We start from the raw sequence: 24863 nt of genomic DNA on the forward strand, positions 1-24863 counted from the left end.
AAGTTCTGTGCATGAAAGTGCCTTTTGCACAGAAATAGTTGTAGAATTTATGTTTCTGTGCATGAACATGACTCGCTGGAGTTTAATATTCGAATTTGTATATATGGACATATATATATACAAATCACGCATGCATACCTTAGGGTATGTCCAATTTTTTAGCCGTTCGCATTTCTGTTTCTATGGATTCTTTTAAAAAACTTTACCAAAGAAACCAAAGCTCGGAAGAGAAATTCGATCCACCTTGATTTTTAATAATGCTTTGTCATCATATTACAACTCACAAGAGTCTCATGTTCACTTGAGAGATTGATAAAACTACGCATGGTTTTACAGATGATAGTGAAAAAAAACCCTTAAAATATTGAATCATAAGAAAAGTAGTAACAAAATGCTTATACTGACAAAAATCCATTAATTGCGCTATTTTTTAAACTATATCTGCATGGGTAAAAGACTAATACAGCTAACATATCTATTTACATTAAAGCCTTATGGCATTCTTACAAGATAATCAAAATTGTGTATCGATTAATATTTGGTTTAGTAAACATATTAATTAAATACAGTAATTTCAAAAGTTTTGAAAAGTTTCAGGAACTAAAACTAATTATAAAAAGATCTTTATTTTAAACAAATATAATTAGTTTCGTACCTACTTCTGATTAAAAAATTGATTGATTCATTAAAAAAACTGTTTTTATTATATATTAAATAGTATTTGTTATAGAGTATTTTATTATAAATGTCATCCAAAGGTGCAATTTGACTTTAAGCAACTATTTTATGAAAACCAAACCAATTATATCGCAACAAAATACACGTATTAAACAAACAACTGCCTGACTATGTTTAGTAAAATTCCCAATTAATTTCTAATTATAGAAATATGTTTTTTAGCTATATTTCTTAAATTTGTCACCTGTACTATTTCACCCCATAGAATAAACAGAAACAATGTTCTATTATAAATTTTAAAAAAAATGCGATATAATAGTTAAATTTTTTAACCAACGGGAAATAAAAGTTACACGAGCATTTTTTACAAAGATTTCACGGTATATAACCTTGATCTGGTATTTAGAGAGAAATATTCATCTGCAGAATAGAGTAACTGGTAATTTATCTCTTGTGAATTTTTTTTTAACTTGATCTACTTGTTCGGCTCCCTACCACCCACTATATGTGGTTTTACCTTTATAAAGGTTATATATAAAGCTGTTGAATATAACTTAAAAATATTTTATTTCATTTTATAAAACAAATGAATAACGTACACTTAAAAATTATACTCGGGTATCATAAACTAAATAAAAGAGCTCAAAACCAAAAAAAAACTACTGACGTAACGAAGTACTTTTGTTATGAATATTCATACATGGCCATTTATTTCCTGATGGCTAAACTAAGATTATGGCTCGTTACACATCTTCTGTACTCTACTTTAAAATAGTATCGTTAAAAAATTCTATACTTTATTTGTTTTTTAGATAATGATGATGCGCATTTTTATCGGTCGTGCTTTATGCCCCCTATATAATTTTCATAATAAAATCATATTCATTTTTACTTAACTCAAGCTACAAGTACCCGTCTCGATTTGAAATAAAATAAAATGGTTACCCAAATAAAAATGATTCTTCAATTCAATTTCAATATCGGTATCCGTAAAGTGTGAAATTGGCCTTAGTTCTATTTACCAGTCTATTTCATCCGATGCAATTTTGTTGCATGATATGTTTTTGATCCTGAGTAATAATACAGCAGCCGCAAACGCAGTGAATTTCAAATATCAGAAACGCAGTGCATGTACATATGTTAGAATTATTGAACGCAAATTATCGTATGTGTGGTGCTGAATGATATTAATAATAATGTCAGGATATGGTGTCGGATACAATGTATGTATAACACGTTGTGATTTGTTTGTTTTGATCCGCTACTAGTCAAAATATCCCTAGTCTAAGATTCTGGTAACAAATTATATCGGTCTACGTTGAAGAGTATGCATTTTGTAATTTGCTTGATCTTCTATTTAAAAGTATCAATAACAATCATCCACACCCACAGGACTACAATAGAACATATTTTTTTAGACAAAGTTAACAAAAAATCTTTGTGACATCTGATTTTTCTTGCATTAAATTTTCCTTTCTCTTTCTCTTTCGTATTTTGTCTTACAATTAATTCGGTCAGATTTTTTTTATATCTGTTTAATCTTCATCCAAAAAGAACAAGAAATACATGTCACAACTGTACCCACTAAATTTGTCACAGCAGTACCCAACACACATCTTTTTTTAAAAAATCATCTTTATGACTGGGCTAAAACATCTATGCAAAAACTAATTGCTTGTAATTAACTATTAAAGTTCAACTTAGTAAGTTATTATTAAAAGTAATCGAACAAAAAAACTGTAAAAGTCCACAGATCATATTATTATAGGCGCTGACTCAATTCAATATTGGAAACTTGTTCGAACAAAAATACTTCATCTTTCTCCTTAGAACCCTAACTCAAAACCAGTTTACTTTAGCTGTTCTGACCACTGTCACTACCGTACCCTGGCACAACCATACCCAGCCTTCCCTAAATTCAAAATAGACCATTAAGATTTTTCATAATTATTCTATTATTAAATTGATCCAACAACTTTCTTAGAAAGTTACAATATTCATTCAGCATGTTTTTTTATTTCTGACTATGCTCGATTCAATTCTGATTGACGTGGAATATAATATCTGCCCTATGAAGAATTTAATTTTATTTGTTTGAATTCAGCTTCATTTTAATGCTGCATTATTATTAAATGTCTGATGAGATAATAAGATTTTTCTTCGAAAAATTCTAGTCGTTTCAAATGTGAAAGGTCAAAAGCAGCATTTTTGTCATGTTTTATATTGTTGCTAAGAAGGAAATGAAATTGTTATGTGAGGCGGATAGAAACTATTCGATGTGCATAAAAAATGTGTTAAAAATATATTTTGATCCGACAATTTTGATATGGAACATACACAGGTTATATACTGATTTAATGTTTTTTAACTACGGCAATTATATTTTTGACAATAGCCTAATATCACTAACATTCTGAACAAACCAATATAAACTATAAATATTTGAACAATGAACGTGTAACAAACAAACAAACGTAAAATGTAAAACAATTTTATTTAAAAATACTAACTCTTATTATGACCAAAAACTACAATTTTCAATCATTTCGATTTTTTTTTAATAAAAATAAGAGGACATGTCGGATTAACTAACATAAAATTTTTTACTCTTCGTTTCAAGTTATAGTTATATAATAGTTTTTGAATGAGTTTTTGAATACCTCACCATTATTACCTCAAAATTAATTACGACAAAAAAAATTAATTAATTAATATATTTATTGAAATCATAATTTATTTTTAAAGATTGAAATTTTATCAAAGTAAGAATTACAATTAGAAATTCTGATCAACCATATCGAGCTTCCATCTTTTGGTTTCCCAATAAAGTATCCTGGAGTCTCCACCGTATCTACTTTTATTGCCAAAAAAAATCCAAATAAAGTATTAAATTTTAAGCTTAAATAGAATTCCAATATTACATACATAAAAACTATTGATTTATATTAAAATAAGTTATAGAGTTGTTTATAAATATCGAGTTCGAACACAACTTGCTATCACATGATTCTTTCTAATAAATAAGTTAAGATAATGCAAAAATCAGAATCTTATGAACAGATATGATGATACAAAAAAGTTTGACTAAATATAGAAATATTTAATGACAATGAATTTATTCAAATTGTCAAAATTGTAATGACTTCATTTAATAAATTGCATAATGCTCTAATTTAGTAAGTATAAAATAGCACAAACAATTATAATTTTTACTATTATTACTAATTCGTGAATTAGGGTCGCAATAAATAATTGCACTAATATATATCCTTATATCAAGAGTGTGCAAAATAGATTTTCTCGCCCTCATTTGTTTCCAGTAATCCCTTATCGATCCGGCGTTGCTCGCATTCCGACAAATACTTAATCGAATTGTTGTATAGAGGAGAAGTCGCCTCCAGTTATGAATAATAATGACGATATAGAATGCAAACAGCGCAGTTGTGTCCATCCGATACAGTTTTCAAATTATAACTTTGTTAACAATACGAATATCCGTCCTCTAACATATATTTTTGAATGCAAATGCGTATTTCAAACGTAACGCGCCAATACGTGATTTCTATATGTGTCCTATATCATAAATAAAACTGTATATTTTGTATTGTTGTGTAAATTCATATTAAATAATTAACATGAGGAGTTGGGATAATTGTGGTGTTTGTGACAAAACTAAACTTTTCGTTATACGTTCAACTTTCGCTAAAAGTTTAAAGGAAAGCTGTAGGTTAGAGGTGAACAATCACATTTGAAACACATGTCGTTTATATAGTAAGACTATATAATAACTGATTAGAGCAACTAGAAATTTAGTGACAATACGTAATAAACAAGAAAAACTAGAGCAACATAATGAATGTAGAAATGACTTTAATAGCATATTTTTCGAAGTTCAGTAATATTATGTTTTTATAAAAAAACACTCAGAGTGGGGTAGTCTGGGTACGGTTGTACCACTTGTTTTGACCAGCAAAAGTTTTGTTAATTTAATAGTTAGCTGGGTGAATAATAAATTAAATGGTAATTTGGGCATTTGTCTACTTAATTAAATCTTACATAAAAAGGGCGAGTATCGGTCAGACATAAACATAAGTTAAAATACAATAGCTATAAACACCATAATGATCTATAACGATTTTTATTGTCGTTACCTATGTCAAAATCAGTATAGTTTAGCTGTTATGACGACTGTCACTACCGTACCCAGTCTCCCCTACTCTGATATATAGTATGTAAATTTTTTATCGTCATTTGTTAGGACTGGTGTTCATTCTTCTTTTTATGCTAAAACTAAAAGTGTTTTCGTGTTTTTCATGCTTTCAACGTCCGATTTTTAAGTCGGGATTAAAAGATACTTTTACACTGTGACCTGGCACAGGTAGGTCGGAAATAATTGAGTTTTAAATATATATATGTTGCCGCTTATCATTTTAATAATTTAACAACAAATTGCGTTAAGAATTATATTCTGATAATCGACAAAAGAGTTTAAAGCACAATATATTAGCACATAATATATGCATATATTGAATTGAACCATTTCAATCTATAACAAAATTATATATCGATAGAAATTATTGATGAATAATTAAAAAGACGTAATTCAATTGTTTCGATTTAAAAAGCTATATTACAATATATATATAATGGTTGCAACATAATTAACCATAATTAAAAGCCCGACTTAAATAAAAAATGTTATGAACATGGCACATAGAACAGTATGAGAAAAGTATTAATTTTCATATTTGATTATTTATATTTTGATTTATATAAAAAATTACTTGAAAAATTTTTATCCAATAGTGCAGAATTCTGTAATCACAATGTGTCTCGAAATAGTAGTTAAAAACTGAATTTGAATACTTGATGATACTCAAATGCCCTCATATTTAAAAAATAAGTATATATATATATATATATATATATATATATATATATATATATTCAGGTACGAAAATTCTATTAAAAACAAAGTTTAAAATACAAGGTTGTATATTATATAAACGATGCAAGCTATCAGAATATTAATTTAATAAACTGATTATGTTAATAAGGGTTCTAATTTGGTTACCACTTAATTTCCAATAAACGATAAACAGTATTTTATAATTAAGCTGTTTAAGATTGAAACAATTTAAAAAAAAATAGTAAAAGTTTAATTTTAACTCTATAACGACTTGAGATTAAATTAAAAAAAAAAACAATTAATAAAATGTATTGCATATTAGATTATATAGTATCGTTTTGTTAAATATACATATATTTAGTTAGAATAAATAAATATTAAAAACAATGTTTAAAATACAAGGTTGTAATATACACGATCGAAACTAACGTGACATTAATTTAAAAAACTATTAATTGGTTTTCAATTTGGTTCCAGTTTTTTTTCTTTTCACTTCCAATATAAGAGATCTACAATACGCAATAATTGAAATATCATAATTGATCAACAATTGAAACAACTAAAAAAATTGGCAAATTGAAAATTCTATGTGGCAAATTGGAGACTCTTAACGGCAAATTGAGCTCTATGATGAGATGAGATTATACGAAAAATTTGTTGATCCTATCAATTAGATATACGCATTTGTCCTTTAAAATCGTGATTTATTCTCATAATCTAGTCTATTATGAATAATCAATGTTTTCTATCTGAGAGTACCAAATAGTTAAAATACTTCATGAATACCTAAAAAAATGTAAAAGAATGTTAGAAAACACCGAATCGAAATTTAACAGTGGCTTTGTTGTAGTTCTGTGTTGAAAATAAATCAATTTACATCCTCAATCACAAACTGTTGGGAACATGATTGTTTTCTAGTATGGACACGTCAGACACGTGCTTGTGTTATAATTATATTTTCCCTCGGTTCATTTGCGCACCTTATTTTGTGGCGGCCCTTTGGGTGTGGTGCGTATAAAGTCTACGTTTGTTGTTTGACCCGAAAACCTCGTTGATTGCGTGTATTAATCACGGAACGATCTAGAACTAATTTCCTCTCACAAATCGCCGTCGGCGCTCGACCTGACGACAAGCGCGATCGAAACGTCATCAAGATGTCAGAAAACCCAACGAAAGAAAAAATGTTCGGAAAAGCAATTACTTTACTAACATATACCTACAAGTAGGTACTCTTCACCTCACCTGTTGGCTGAACGTGGTGACCGAAAGTCAATATGTATTATATTTCTAAGATTATTTTCTATACATATTCGTACATATATTAGGGTGGTCCTTGATATGGATATTTTAGATTTTTTTGCTCCCAGGGGCACAAATGCTTCCAAGTTGATAAAAGAAAATTCTTTGAAAGTTTCAAGTCTTAATATTAACTTTAAGTCAATGCGCACTCCAAACAAAGTTCCTTGGTTCTACCTCCTAAGCAAATACTTATTTTATAAAATAAGTAACTTTTGTTGTAATTTTTTTTATTTATGATTAAATTATGCAAATACAATGTTGGTCTCAAAATTTGGATCCACTTGTAAGGTATAAAATTCTAAAAAACAAATAGAATTTTACCTACGTTGTTTCCATAAGAAACTTTGTTTGAAGTGCGGACTAAATTAGTGTTAATATTAAGAGCTTAAACTTTCAGAGAATTTTTTTTATCGATTTGGAAGCATTTGAGCCCCAAAAGTAAAGAAATTCAAAAATATCCATATTAAAGTCCACTCGAAAATACTGTCTAACACATAACTATATAAGTTTCATCATCAGCTTTTTTCTGCCAAATACAAAACCTTTTGTAGCTACATTACTTAATAATAATTTGGTAAGAGCAATGATTTTTAGATTATTTACTTTATTCAGTGATTCGAAACCGGGGGGGCAATTTGGAAATTCAGGGGAACAGTGTGAAAATTTAGAAATAGACTTAAAATAACACAACGTGAAGACTTGAGTTTAAAGCTCAGTAAGTTATGAACCCGCATTAAATATATTATATTGCATTAAATAGATTTCGAAAAAACAGTAATAAAATTAGTTTGTTTGGCTTATTCCAAAACTTTACATGAGATGTTCAATAACAATTTAATAGTGATTTCATCCTAAAAGTTATCATTCCCATTTTTTCAGAAACAAAAAAAAATGTATAGGGAGAGCATAAAGTTTTTAAAAACCTCAAGGTGAAGCGGGTCCCAAAAAAGATTGGGAATCACTGCTTTATGTGAAAATACATATTTTTCTAAAAATTTAATAAACATTATTCATCTGCAGTTTTATTCATGATATTTCATTTTTTACATAGACCTGATTAAGGAGCATACCCAGTTCCAAAACGTCGTGACAAAACATTACAAAAAATTTTATTGTATTTTTGAATAATTGTTTAGAAAAGAAATATAAAAGTATTTGTATATGTTATGTGTTTCAATTATGATTTTCATTTTGTTGAACTGTAATTGGTATGAAATATTGGTGACCCAATTGAATTAATTTTTTAATAAATAAACAATATATATATATATATATATATATATATATATATATATCTTAGTAAACAATTGCACACATCGGAATTTTTATACTTCAGTCTTATAAATCTTCTACATTTGAAATTAGGAAATAAAATTATTCTTAAATATTCTTCTATACGTGCTATTGATAGCAGAATATTCAACATAAACCAACATGTGTTCAATTGTTATCAAATTTAAATGATATAGATATCTGATTTCTTTCTGAACGTTTAGTTGATTCTAAAATCATTATCAACCCAAAAACATGATTAAGTCGATCCTAATCATTCTCACACACATTTATTTCAACTACATACAGCTGTACAATACAAGTCGAAATATTGTCTCTACCAAAATAAAACTCAAATATTGACTTAATTGTAAAACAAACAACGTACATGCCTATTATTTATTTAACGACAAGAATTCCGTCTAAAATTATAAATAAATATAACTTCTTCTTACCTTTCGCTGGCGATGGAGCTGTTTCGGGACATGCTCTTTGGCGACATTTCGAAGTCCGAATCGCTGCGGTAAAGAAAGCTCTCTCTGCGCTGCGGCAGCGCCTGCAGCACGAGTCCGGCGCTGGGAGAGCCGCCGCCCTCGAGCGGACTGCGCGCACCGACCGCACCATTTTCCACATCGAAACTGAAAAAAAAAATTTAAAATTAATATTTTTTTCATTTCTAGTTTGTTGTAAATTTTATAAGCTATATTTCATCAATCAACAAAAAAATATTACCACTGGGTACTCTATATTTCTGTCCTAACTTTATACATATTAGTCATAATGATTACTATAATTTTTGTTATATGAATAACAAATCATAATTACGTCATGAGATTAATAAAAATATATCATACATTCTGAAAAAAATTGTTTCATGAACATTGTCAGAATTACACATTGAAATATAAACAGTTAAGAGTGACTAAACACAGAATCTGATAACCAAAACATATTGAGACTATTAATTATTTTGCAGAACGTGTAGTAAACATGAACTTACAGTTTATTTATTGTTTTTTTTTTTTAATAGCTATCGGAACTTAAATGTTCTATAAGTTGTGGTGATTTTGACTCAACTACACTTCAAAATTATACTCAGGTATCGTAAACACTGCTCAAAACCAAAAATGGACGTTTGTCTGAAAGAATGGTTACAAGCCATATATACTTTACTTTAAATAGTATAGTTAAGAAATACCATACTTTACTGGTTTAGATAATGCTGGTAGACCTATTTCCCAAAGACCTTCAAGCCCCGCTCTACCCTAAATTAATGTATATTTTGCGTTGTATTTAGGTATATATTCCCAGTATAGTAAGCACACTAAATTTTAAATTACAAAAAACGTCAAAATGTATTGTATGTATTGCATTAAAAGAATATCGTACAATATTGTACAAAATATGAATTTCAAATAAAGTTTCCATTGTTAGAGAACTTCAATAACTGCAAATTAATTAAAGCTTTCATTAATCGATTACGATATTTCAAAGGTGTATGAATACAATCCAAAAATATAATTATCCGAAATTCCAGGTACGAATGTTTCATCGTACAATGCACTACAAGCATAATTAATAATGTAATGTTTAATAAATCGGTTTCAGTTATGTCAACCCCAACAGTTGCCTTATCTATGTATGATTATTTTTATCATTACTATTCTCTAATAATGATGTTTTTTAAATGCAGTAATGCCGAGTAAACGCTATTTTCACTTTAAAACATATTGCTATCTATATTTCCAAGTAAAAACCGTCACTACTACTTGATATCAGGCTGCCCGAGGCATTGAACTTGGGACCTCTAAATAGATTCCCATATATCCAATTACTAATTCAAGAGAGAATTAGAATTATTGAATCTTAGTAGAAATATACTAGCGGAAAATGCAATTAATTTTTGTAAAGGTATGTAAAAGATCATACTTCGATGACTCACATTGGTAAGTTATAATTTATCTTTTGTAACTCTTATATATGTTATGCATTTGTTGCGAATTCTTATCACAATTATTGATTCGTCATTAAGTTGTTATTGATAGAAGATTCTATATATTTATCACCTATTACACGTGTTACCAGACGGAGTTTAGTTTTAGAAGTTAAAAATAATAATTATAAATTATAAAAAAAATAATAATAAATAAAAAAAATAAGTCCAATCCCACTCTGTGCCACAAAAGCTCAATACCACGAAACCAAAGGTTCCTGTACAAAAGCTCAATACCATGAAGATGGCTGTCTTCATGGCCAAACCAAAAGATGAAAATACGTCCAAACAGTATTATTTGGTGTGTTATTGAAATATTCAACTATAAATAAATGAGTAATATATATCTTAAATCTTTTTTGAAGAAATTGTGAACAAACAACTCACAACATTTACACAATACAACAAACTCACACATTTTTAATTTATATCGATATTCTACACTCTGTTTTGTATGCAATAAAAAATATGAGTATCAGCTAGTTTATTTGGTTTTTAGTAATTAAACTTTTAATTAAATTAAACAATATCCAAATTACATAATTAAGTTTTTTTATTAGTCCATAGTTATGCACGCCAAGCTATAATGAACAAATACCTCAGATAAAGTATTTAAAATACGTTATGTGAATTACTATTGAGAGTACAAATTGAAATATAAATAGTTCAGAGTCTGAATACAACCTCATAGATTAGTTATTAATTAACAAAAAATTTTAAACCAATTTATGGTATCTTTGTGAAAGTAACAGTTGACAAAATCTATCGGTTATTTCTGGAAACTTGTTATAACGGTATGTTGGCTGAAAATGCCGGTTGCAAAATGTGATAAGCAGAAAAGTGAACCAGGAGAAGAAATACCGATTTCAACCTTTTGAACCCGCCTGTAGCGCAGTTCGTCCGCAGATGCCACTAGCTTTAGAGTACGATTTATGAAAATATAGAGAAAATGATTTTCCATTTCCATATTTGAAATTGTAGTGCAAATCCTAATCATTTTTGGCACATGAAATAGATAAAATTTGCCTAAAACGCGTTCAAGAACAAATATGATTAGAACATCAAAGAATTCTATTATAATAGTAATTGTAAGGTCCAAAAGGTCTACCACTGACATTTCAAAAACAAGTAAGGTTAAGAATTTTTTAACAACAATATTTGAAAGCAGAGAAAAAAATATGTATGACTATCAATCCCCTTGATTCTTACGCCGTCTCTGTTGGGAGATAAACGGCAGTGTTTGAAAATCCATAAGAAAAGAATTTTCTTTCGTTGTTAGTTTTTTTTATTGTGAGCACTGTTGTTTAGTTTACGAAAACTTAATATAAATTTTAAGTATACGTTATTTAATTGTTTCATAATATGTACTGTAAACTTTTAGTTAAATTCAACAGATTTTTATATAACCTCTATAAAACCTCTATAAAAGCTTACACGTGGGTGGGGTAAAAAGGTAAAGGTAAACAATAAAAAATAGTAAATTAACTTAAAAAGGCAATTTTGAAAGAGGCAAATTAAATAAATAGTTATTCCAATACTGATGACAAAATGCCATATCAAAGTTATATGCAGTCTCTATGAAAATGTACCCATAAAATTTGTGTTTTGCATTGGTTTAATATTGTAGCTACTATTTCGTAAAATACCTTTGAAATTGAAAATTAAACATTGTACCCCTAGCCGTCCCATTTCACCCTGTCTATGAGGTAAAAAGAACAACCAGTCACCAGACGACAAATTTTTGAAAAACAGACACATTTCTACAATGATGACTTTTAGCTGGGAATTTTACTGAACATAGTCAGATAGTTGTTGAAATGTGTTAATTATTATGATAGAATTAGTTTGATTTTCACAATATAATAGCTCAAAGTCAAATTGGACCTTTGTGCCACGCCTAACCCTATCTATTATTCTTAGTTCAATAAATATAGGGTTCACGTTTAAACAGTAACGATTCTATCCATTGCAACTTTCATCTATTTAAATTAAACTTTATTTTCTGATTGAAAATAATGTTATCAATTTTTAAATTATAAGTGATATTAGCTAATTATTTAATATTATTATATTTTCGCATTTCAACGAATACAATTATATTTATGGTTCCAAAGTCAGAAATGTATGTAGACTGTTCAATATTTATTTTGTAGAGAATGTAAATTGTAAAGAAAAATATTGTCCATGCAACAATTCTTACCTTCGCAATTTTATATTTTATTTTTCTTACATTTTCTTAAATACCTTTTTCGAATTCATTGATTTATTTTTTCCATTTACGGGTGTCTACGTGTATAAGGCATCCCTAATAATATAAGTGAGTGAAAGGGTTCGACCGACACCATACACAATTTTTTGCAAGAAACATTGTATAGATTTTGATTTCTATTAAGAAAGTTCAGCCACCACATAATAATGAATAAATTAATAACACAATATAGTATTCACTTTAATCAGTATAAATAAAAATTGCTCACGAATAAAATAAAACCCGAACCGTTTCCAATGATAATTTTCTATTTACCATAAATTTAAATACGACTCGAATGATTTATAAATAGACAATTCACACTTCTCTTAAATGCTTCACAGACACATTAAAATATGTTATTATAAATGATATAATGAAAGAAGGTGATTATTTTATGAAACTGTTCTGTAATTACCCAAGTATTCGCACGCAAAACAGTATTAAAATAAATGACATTTAAAGACATTAATTAGGCTTAATTCTATTTACAAATATTACCGCTTTTTAAACGTATTCTAACTATGAGCAAATATTGTGTTGTTGATATCAGTGAAGGTTAGTTTCATTCATACAATAACGTTTCAGACGAAACCGGTGCATGAATTCAATTTTCATACAATTGTTATAGGTGTAATAATACTGAATAGATACTCTATGGGTATAAATTGCTATATAAATTTACTGTGATATATATATATATATATATATATATATATCATATCTGAATATATAAATCTGTAATATACAGATATTTGAATAATTTGTATGGTTACATTTATGAAATTCTGTATAGAATAATCTGCACATGAAAGACCAACTGTTAGTGAATACAATTAAATCATAAAATATTATAAATAAAAGGGCTAAAAAATAAATATTTCAGCGCATTTTTGTTTGAGTACGTATTTTACATTCATGAAACTGTAAAAAGTATGAAAGATATAATATAAATATTATAGTAATTGGGATTGGTAAAAATTCACTTTAATTCATTCATATATATTTTAATAGTATTTCTTATGCATATATATATTTGCTGTCGTATTTTTTATGATCTTCAATAGATTCCAAAACTAGGTAAAGTATTTATTTCTATTTTTTACCATTTCACTCGTACAAACTTCTTCTGTACAAAGTCAAGTTAAAACCAATTTGGACGTACGGAATACGGCTTTGGGAAACGGCACGCAAGTACAACATCGCCATGATTCAAAGATTTCAAAACAAGATTTTGACAGAAATTATAAACGCACCCAAGTATGTCCCAAATTGGTTGGTTCATACAGATTTGAACATAAACACAGTTAAGGAAAAAAATGAAAAGTTCAGTCTGAGATACAAGGATAGAATACAGAACCACCCAAATATCATGGCCAAAAACTTAATAAAAAACCATGGCATCGAACGGCTCAGAAGAAAACGGCCTTTTTGATATTCTTTAGTAACCCTATAATATGTACAAATACTCATAGGCTTTATTTTAATTTTTTCACATCAAGACTACATCTATAAGCTAAACATTTCCAACCTCGAATCGGAACACCACTGGGTGACCATTCGATCTTTTTTCCTTATTTAATAAACCATTAAAATTACTGAATGTTTTTCATAACGACAGATTGTAATTCATAAATGTGAATAAAAAAACGATTTCACTCGTAGCATTCACATTTAGGGTACAGTAAGTCACAAAGATCCAATTTGACTTTAATGTATAGTCAAGACCAAATTGAAACACACAACACGTATCGAAGTAAATATACAATTATCGAACCATGTTCAGTAAAATATCTAGTTAAATATATTAGTTAATTCCTAATTACAGAAATGTATTTTTTTTACTATTTTTCTAAAATTTGTCATCTATCTATTTTTATCCCATTGACCGGGTAAAATGGGACAGCCAAGAGGCAAACAGATTCAATGATTTATTTTTAATTTTAAAGGTATTTTAAGAAATAATAGCTGCAATACTCAACTAGTGCTAAACATAAATTCAATGGGTACATTTTTGACAAAGATAGAAACTGTATATAACCTTGATCAAGTTTTTCATCAGCAGAGTTTGAAAAACTATTAATTTATTTATTTCTTGCAAAGTTTTTTTTAAACTGAATTTATATATTTATTCACAATTCTATATTGTTTGCACATTTGCCAGGGTAAAGGTTGGTCATTTTTGCACCATCTCTGTATAAGCTATATCACAAATCTTTTTCCTGCTATTTTCAAACATTATTGTTAAAATATTCTTAATGTTACTTGTTTTTGATATATAAAGAAACTTTTTTTACTCGTGAACCTTTAAGCCCCACTCTTCCCATATCATAGTTAGTATCGTTTTTTTAGCATCAAAGATTTTTACTATGAAATTATATTTAACGAAGTAAAAATTTTAAATAATTCGTAAGGAAGTAGAAAAACAAAAGTATTTTTCATAAGTCCATCAATTCAAATTTCAAGTAAACGTGAGTTGATATATATATATATATATATATAATATATATATATATATATATATATATATATATATATATATATACTTCCATTACTAAATATACTGCCATTTATATTCATCTCGGAACATATGCTTATGCAAATATCGAATCAGAAAATAAATTAGCATGCTATCAAATATGTTTAATTAAGGCATAACTTGGAACTCATATTTAAGTAATTAGAAATAAGGCAAATTCGGCAAAACAGAAGTGGGTCGATGTACAAATTACAGCAAACAGAGGAGTAATTGCAGGTTTGCAGTAAATGATATATGTACATGATTTATCATTTAATTAATTATCATAGATTTTTTTCAATTATTAGTGTTCTTCCATAACCGAAATCAGAGTAGCTAAATATTCTATTTCTAATAGCTATCAGAATACAGAATATAATAATATTATTATCGGCGATTAGGACAAGTCAATGGTTGACCTATTCTGATTTTAAAAATTTTCTATCAAAACGCGGAGCCATAGGATGTTAGATAGATGTTTTTTCCTAATTTTGATTTTTTTTTTTAAATTTCTGTAGTAATGCCCAGAATTTTATTTTCATAAATATATAAATGACCCATAATTTAAAATTAAAATTAATACACTACTGCTATCAGATTATCGCGTACTCTTTATCGTAGTATTGAAAACGCTAATAATTTGTGATTCTTTAAAAATTGTGGCATTGTTTTAAACTGGATTGTGTTTAATTGGATTTCACAGGATAAAAACATTCAAAATGTCATATAGCTCATACAAAATGGATCAATTATAAAGTTTATTGAACATTTCACGCTTGTGGTTAAAAACCGCACAATAAATTTTCGATCATAAAATACGCCAATACGAATTATTAATCTGTAATTTGTCACAGTTTTAGATAACATATGAAATATATATATATATATATATATATATATATATATATATATATATAATGTTTTAATATGTTTTGTGCAAAATAAAATAATACTCTATCTATTTGGATACAAATATTAATAAAATAATATTTAGATAGCAACATTGTTTCAAGTTAAATAAATCAATTTCTAAAGCATAATATATCATCCAAATATATTTAATATCTAATATATAATCCAAAAGTATCTATTGGAAAATTCCAAATTCTAAGATTTTTAAAAAATTCACGTAGAATTAGACCGTATCAAAAAATATACTAATGGAAAAACATTTCATTCCATGTCACACTAGGCGTAAGTGGCAATTTGCCTTAATGCTAGTTGCATGAACTTCCAGTCACTCGCAAATGATCGAATTAGTCAGTAACAAATTACCATATTAATTTGCAAGTTATTTATAAATATACTGATCTGCATCATGATACGAGAAACTATAACAAATTTGCATAAAATTAAATAATTTATAAAACATGTTATATATAGGGTGGCCCATTTAAAAATTTGAATTTATCGATAGCAACTTGCCTGTAGGCCACACCGTGCGGAATTCGGGAGTGGCGATATATGGGAAAAAAAAGAATTTTGAGACCTTTCTAACGATGTATAATACTTTATATGTTTTTTTTTTGCAGAAATATCTAAACCGTAAGATCACTATATCACTAGAACCACTAGATGGACCACCCGTTATTTTCAAAAAATAGTTTAAATATTGCACTTTATTGAACAAAAAACGAACACTAGTCTAATTCATAAATACACACTCGATAAAAAGCACTGTCCATTATTTCAAGTTAAAAAAAATAAAATTAGACCACTTTTCGTAGGCCTATAATATTTAAGGATGGTTTTTAAGACCAAAAACTCAATACTAAGGTTTAATTAAAACCTTTACAAAATAATTATATTTTTACCTAATGCTAAAAAACTACCAACGGAAGAAAATGCTTTCATTATGGATTTTCAAATATTATTTTATCTCCCGATAGCAAAGTTATAAGAATCAAGGTTATAGCTGGCTATACATCTTTTTCCTTCAACTTTCAAATATTGTTGTTAAACAATGCTTAATTTTACTGGTTTTTGATACATCGCTGGTGCACCTTTTTAACCCCGGACCTTCATATCTTTTCTTTTTTTTTAATTAATTAGAACGAATCGGCTTAACCAATCTTTAATCTTACACCCTCGACGTAATCAGCACGATTCCTAGCTGACGTTTCTCGAATAGATTTAGAATTTTCAAGAACGGTTCACAATTTTTGGGAAAACGCGGACAAAACAGTTTGCACTGATTTGCTAATTACAAGCGAATCCTAATCGAATCTCATAGAATTTCTCACGGTACAACTGTTTTTGAAAAAAAGTCAACAGAAGATAAAATTTCGGCTCACATACACATACTTTTTTTCAATTTTGGTGTCAAACAATTCAGAATGACTTGAAACGTCAAGACAAATTTCTCATCGGTACAGCTGTATTTGTTAAAAAGTCAACGGAAGATATAATTTTGCCTCACATTCACACATACACATACTTTTTTCAATTTTGGTGTCAAACAACTCAGAATGACTTGAAACGTCAAGACTTAAATTACTCATCGGTACAACTGTATTTGGAAAAAAAGACAACAGAAGATAAAATTTCGGCTCACATACACACATACACATACTTTTTTCAATTTTAGTGTCAAACATTTCAGAATGACTTGCAACGTCGAATACACAAAATTACCAATTTGTATTTTCTTGAAAGCACAAACTTCTCCTTCGGGATTTTAAAAATTCTTTTTGACTATAAAAACATCAATTAATATGATGTAAATTTGCAACCCCTGATCTGGATAACGCAAAGACGACACGTATCCGATCCATCTCCTCCCATACAAAACTGTTTCTTCTTCATACTGTCCCATCGTCTCCTGTCAAAGGATATAATTCCTCTCCTGCGTTAGATAAACAAACGTAAATGTCGTTATTGCAAGTTATGTTATACGCAATACTTCGGCAGATCAATAATATGAACCCTCGCTAATTCCTACACGGAATTTTCCATTTATATAATTTCATTTCTAACCGAATTATTCTAATCATTTTCGGCTTTGTTGTATGAACAACTTGAACAAGTGAAATTATACGGCTGAGCGAACAAATACGAGTTAAATGAAATCGGTTTAATGTAAATCGAACGACAAACGGAGAAGGACACAAAAAACTATTTCAATCGTGCCGTTAAATGCAATTGTCATTTAATTAAAATTTCTCATGGCAAAAATTTATATTAGGTATTTCACGACGGTTATATTTTTGGTAAATCCACCAGAAATGAGATGATACTGCACATGCATGGTCGAAGGTATAAAATACTACCTAGTAAAACGATAGTTTTCATACCAATTTCATAACACGAACAAATTAAATCTTTATATTTATTAGGAGAAAGAACATTGGAATTGACAAAAGGATTATCAAAAAGCGAAGAAAAATTATTAAAATTATTTTGCAAATACATACTTTAATCTATTATTGATGATGTTTGTGTAATATGTGCTATATTGGAGAAAGTCCCCAATAAATAGAGTGAATCAATATATTTATAACTCTAGAAATCCAAATCAATTCAAAACAATGCTGTCAGAACATATGTTTAATTTTTACTATACCTTTAACACTTCATAATCACTTTCTCTATATAAAGACAAAAATTGTGGTTTAAGAAGATTTGCAGTCTTTCCTTATTTACTTAATTTCCTATTGCGTTAATAAACGCCGTATTTGTATTTAATTTGTAGTATAAATAGATGGTTAATGAATATGTTGATAATGACCATAATAACCATTTTAAGTCTAATAATAAGTCCAATTCTATTCAATTTCTTTTTTGTACTATCAACACCGTAAAGAACTACATAACTGTATCTAGTTCATACATTTAGTTTCATATCATTTGTATTCCATACACGTTAAAACATTTAGATTTTTTTGGAAAATTATTCACCTTTTTTATCACATTAGTGAAAATAAACTATATTTATTTATATTTTATATTGAGCATAAAAGGCCTAATACCTACGGATAAAAAATTCTTTGAATCATGTTAATAAAATAACACATAAAGACGATATTCAAATCAATCTTTAGTTAAATATTTGTGAATGCAAAAGAATCATTCGGAATAAAAGTGCAGTCGACACATGTTTAAAGGCAATTATACTATAGATTTATCGATTTTATAGAGAACCTTTGTTGCATGACAGAGAATCATATAAATAGTTTTAGCTCTTCGCTAATTTGATTGGAACTGAAGAAATAGAAAACTAGAACTATATAGCATTGTGCCAGATGGAAAAATGCTGAAAGTTTCAGTTCAATAGACTAATATTACACAAATAAAATTATTGGACAAAGTGAATTTCTTGAAAACGTAATTTTGAAAAATATTTAATAAATAATATTTAAATATTATTATAATAAATATTATTCGATGAATAAATATTAATCACATTAAATGTTTTATATGTATTTGTAATATTTCAAGTACAAAATTGATGTTTTGAAAAATCCAATAATTTGTTATGCGTATACAAGATAATAAAGTAGAGCCCCAATTAGTCACTATTTTAATTTTTTCCATCATACCTATAAAAATAGAGGACCTGCCTTTACCACAAATTAATTAACTCGTCAACGTCAGTACTAATCGAATGTGTTTTGAATCACTCTAATCAGTTGATCATTTTTCTCGAAAACGTTGATTAATTGTTTCCAAAAACCATGTTTAGATACGGCAAAGTAAATCTAAATCCTAAGTCAAATATCCTATATTGATCAGTATCATGAATTTTCTTCATATAATTTTAAAATAATAGTTTTTTAAATATAATGATTTTTTCCTTGATAATAAAATTTACACCAAAACTGGAGGTGTGTACCTTAACTTGATGGTATTTTTTTTTAAAACGATACCACTTAATAAAATGAAATTCTCAGACGAATAGTACATTATTTTTATATTAATGAAATCCATTTCATTTTTGTATAACAAAACACGAAAAAAGTCAATATTTGCCTACATAAAATATGCAAATATCTTAATGGCATCTTGATGGAGTATCATAACATTTGCTTAAATATAAAACGAATAAAAATTGTGTGAGCACAATTGTTATGAATGAGTTCGAAAGAACAATTGAATTGAAATGAACCGATACATGTCCATTATTCAAACAAAAGGCATCGCGTATTTAAATTAACTGTCGGATGTATTTATACATTTTGGAGTGCCTCGGCGATTGGCTTTTTGGACCATTCGATGTTCATAGTCAGAAATATGATATGGCACGATCGCGCTTGCTTGCAAGCAGGCGAATTTGTTATTTAATTGTTTACACAATTAGTTAATTTTATTTGACGTTATTTGTAGTATATTATGCTGGAATTGTAGTCGTTTTTGACAAACTATCATACCTATGACACGCCGCATTGGAACACGTAATTGCTAGATACTCAATTGACACGATAAATGCATTAGGTTTGAGAGTATTAGATTGAGAATAATTTAAATGAATTTTCTTTATCAATGTCAATATATATATATATATATATATATATACCTGTATATATACTCATATTTTTCTATCGATTCCGCAATATTACTTCTGTAAATTCTGTAAATAATCAATCATTGCATCTCAGGCATTGTTATTAGATACAAAATTCCAAATACATTTGTTTGCAATATAGTATCTATATTTGTTTTGCTTTATAGTGTCTTTAAATATTTTTCAAATATATTGTCACACGTTTTTTGTATTGGTCAAAGCATTGTAAAGTATTTATGAATTGTATTGCAATATGAAAACCCAAATAAATCATGTATTTTTTGTAACAGTCTCGATTTAAATTAATAGTATTTGGAAAATCAGTATATAGATAATATTATAAATTTATCGAAACCATGTTTTTTTCAGTCTACGTTACTAAAATTGTTTTTTTTTTTAAACCTACAATACGTTTTTTTTTTTTTAATATACAATATTGTTTCGAAGTTCTATTAATCAAGTTACAGAGTGCAGTAAGTAAAGAACGAAAAAATAATAAAGTATGTTCATATACTAACCAAATAATGATGTTATAAAGAAGAAATAATATTAAGAATAAATATTAAAAATAATAATATGTATGATAAAATTGGATTGGTTTTTACAATGTAATTGCTAAAAGTCCAATTGCAACCAACCCCCGTTTGAGCCCTGACCAACTCTGTATGTAAAGTCATTTGTAATAAAATTTTCCAAAAAATAAGTAAAATTTCAATAGATAAAAAATAACGAATAGTAGAACTTTGAATTGCATAATAATATATTAAATAAATTATTTGGATGATAATCTAACGAGGCCAAAAAAATGTCGGTAATAAAAAGTAGTCATAATAAAAAATATTGATAATATAAAAATTGTTTCGATAACTTCATTGAGTTCATAACTACAGATTATAAACATTGAATAATTATTAATTTATATTATATGCAATTGTTCAAGTAAATCGACTCATCAAATAAAATAATCAAAAGATATTTATCAAAATGCTGTCATTTTATCTTTGACTTTTGCACCGACATCATAAATTAAATCTGCAATATGTTCATAATAAAATTTTATTACAAATACAATGTGTATTATATCATCACTATTATTTTAGGTCAGCATCTTTTAATAAAATAGATTTGATTATACTATTGCTTAATTAATATGTAATTGATACAGATTAATAACTTGGTAATATTACAAACAGCTTTTAAATATGTGAGTATCATTGATTTTATCATATAATTTATAGTTTTGTATAAAAATAAATGCAAAAAACATAGATTGATAAATACGCATAAATTGATAGTGTAGTAATGCCAGATACAAAACTTCGAAAATACAAATAATTAAATTTATGTATCGATTTAATCCCATTAAACTATGACCTTTGTTCTTATTCTATTCAGAAATAAAATAAATGGTATTTGATTATTATAGTATAGTATCATAAAATACTATGATAGTAAATGTTATACATTGCATTTATGAAAAGTATAGATCGTAATGTAAAAAATGATTAAAAACAGATACTATGAACGAATATATATTATATATATATATATATATATATATATATATATATATATATATATATATATATATAAAATTTAATCTTGCCACATAAACAAATAATGAATACCGCAGCTTATGTTTAAAATAAAAATATAATTACAAATGTAAACGTTAACATAACGAGGCCTCTAAAAAACGATTTTATGGTCAGTTATGATAACATAAATTCATCAAAGCCAGCCACCAAATTAATTAATTTCAGATATAAATTATAGCCAGAAGAATATTAATTATTCATGAGTCAAATAAATTTAACAAATTTCATTACGTTGTAAAATTTTATCGTTATTAATAATAATTCATTTTAAGTTAATCGCAAAATGATTTAAAGCATATATAGAGTACATATTTCAAACATATATACGTCATAAATATTATACATTCATTCACACATGATAGAAAATAATCTATAAGTGCTAGTTAGATTTTTTATAATTGCCAGTAATTTTAATCTTATCTTTGCTTATACGTCATCAATTACAAATAAGTAGATTAAAATTATTTATAATTATAGTAATGCTCATATCAATATTTTGCAATAATTTATTTTTATTTTTTTTAGCAAAGTTCTATTATGTTTTTGATGTGAATATTATTTTTTGTATTTACTAAAATTGAGTATATAACAATAGATTGCAGAAGTATCTTACAAATGGAGTAATAGTAAAGTTCTCCTTTCTGAATTTAAATTATGTCTTTTCCAAGTATATTTCGATGATAACAGTATTTGTAATACTATATTATATTAGCCTCTTTGAATACAAAAAATATTTGAATTAGCTTTCATATGAAAATAAATTATTTTTTGATTATAAAAATATTAAATTAACATTCAATATAAGATTGTGTTCACGAAGATTGTAAATATAAAGTTTAAATTATTCTGTAGTATTGTCCATAATTTTTTTTAACAAACGCGATTAATTTGAATAAATAATATTTAAAAAATACATGATTCATTCGATTTTTCACAGAACAATAATAGCTATAAACTTATTTTTGGATTTAAAAAAATATTAACAAAAATATGTAAATTATTAATATGCTAAAGGTACTTGCTGTGAAAATAAGGTCAAGATAAATCTGTAATTTCGCATATAATTAATTAATTCACTCACACTAGTACAAAAAATAATTTGTGTTTTGTTTTAATTTTGTTTTTTAACATTTTATAAATATTTCACAAGCTTTAATTGATTGAAAAATGACTGACTAAATATTTAATATTTAAAAATACGATAAAGCAAAACAAAGGCAAATATTTTGAATAATCTGAAAACAATGTATCAGATGGATTATTTACCAAATTTATTTACAATACAATTGAATCAGATAAATCTTTTATTGAATTTAACTAAATATGCGGAAAATTGTTTTTATATAAAAGCATAAAACATTCACGACAATGAGGATTTTAAACTTTAACAAAGCGATAATTTAAATGAATTACGCTCGAAATTAAAATCAAATTTATTTTACTATTTAGTTCACGGTGCATCAAACGAAACAAATGCAAATAAGAGAAGATATTAAATTTTGTTATAATAATTAAAATTATGATTGTAGACTATTTTGTAGATAGTTTCAGTTGGATTAAAGTTACTATGTCTTGATGTTTAACTATGATATTTTAGACTATAAGAAAGCATAAATTCTTTTGCCGCAAAATATCCCAATGTCATGGCAACGCTATGTTACGTAGCGTTTTGCATATAAAATGGTACTAAAAACTGTCAAATGCTATGTATTTGCTGTGCAGTCAAGCGTTTTACACATGAAATACAACTTCACTCATATGTTTTTTGCCACATCACAAAGATGCACTTGTGATAAGATTTTTTTTGTCGTTTGTGCGTTTTCTAGGTTAGTTCTTTTCTAAAAGTCTAAAACTCCTGACTTCAGAGCAACCACATAGCATTTTGACAGTAGTTACTGTTTTATGATAGAGATTGAACGCAGAAAAATATTACATTATTTTAAAATAACAAATACTGTAAGAATGCAATAAAAATCCGTCTTTTCTAAACGAGTTTTTTTTAATCTGATTTTACTGACTAAGAACTTAATTATAATTATAATTCGATTATATGTTATATTTTATCTCATATTTTGGAAACTATATAGTTTTTCAGCTTCCAAACTCAAAATTTTGTTCAATTTTGTTCATAATTATTTAAAAATAATTAGCAATACAATATTTAAAATAACAATATTTGTTAATTTTCGGAAAATTGAAAATATAAGTTCAAAATTATGAATGTGCAAGGCTATTTTAACTCGCCTTTTTCATATAAGCTACTACTACTTTTCATATAAGCTATACTAGTTGTATAAAATTTTCAGATATTTAATGAGTAGTTGTAATTTCATTATCAAGTGAGAGCGAAGATTCAATATAGATCTATACTTTTCGAAAACTCGGGACAATCCGGGACAAAAAATCTAAATCCGGGACAAATATTTCTTTTAGAAAAACGCGAGACACAAAGTGGAAATCCGGGAATGTCCCGGCCAAACAGACAACATATTTGGACATAATTGTTCAACATAAAAATAACTCAAAAAATCTCAAACAATTTAAGACGATGTTAACCGAGCATATTAAAAATTTAAATCGTAATATAGAGTCTTTCAACACAAAAAATTTACATTTTGAAGAGAACGTAATTGAAAGAAGATTCGCTGAGGGGTTGTTTTTGCAATTGCATAACGACAGGGTCATAAACAAACGCTTCGACAGTACGGCCCCGAACAAAACAAACACGTGGTTCCTAAATAGCGTGTCAAAATTTCTTAAAAAAATTCTTAAAAAATGACAAAATTTGAACACCTGCTAAAAACTGCTTGCAAATTTGGTTAATCAGTATCTGAAAGAATATTTACAT

The 24863-nt window shown here is 27.2% G+C and overlaps 1 protein-coding gene across 1 annotated transcript in view; it reads right to left on the reverse strand.

The window, feature by feature from the left end:
- Positions 1-24863, reverse strand: part of LOC113376054 (cAMP-specific 3',5'-cyclic phosphodiesterase, isoforms N/G-like) — a 167960-nt gene that overhangs the window by 98717 nt on the left and 44380 nt on the right. Inside the window, exon 3 of the mRNA XM_026615985.1 lies at positions 8614-8796. Within this exon, the coding sequence (XP_026471770.1) occupies positions 8614-8796 (183 nt within the window). The remainder of the gene's footprint in view (positions 1-8613; positions 8797-24863) is intronic.

The sequence above is a fragment of the Ctenocephalides felis genome, unplaced genomic scaffold (assembly GCF_003426905.1).
Source record: "Ctenocephalides felis isolate EL2017-DRISC unplaced genomic scaffold, ASM342690v1 CF-g0.4_SCAFFOLD_01886, whole genome shotgun sequence".
NCBI lineage: Eukaryota > Metazoa > Arthropoda > Insecta > Siphonaptera > Pulicidae > Ctenocephalides > Ctenocephalides felis.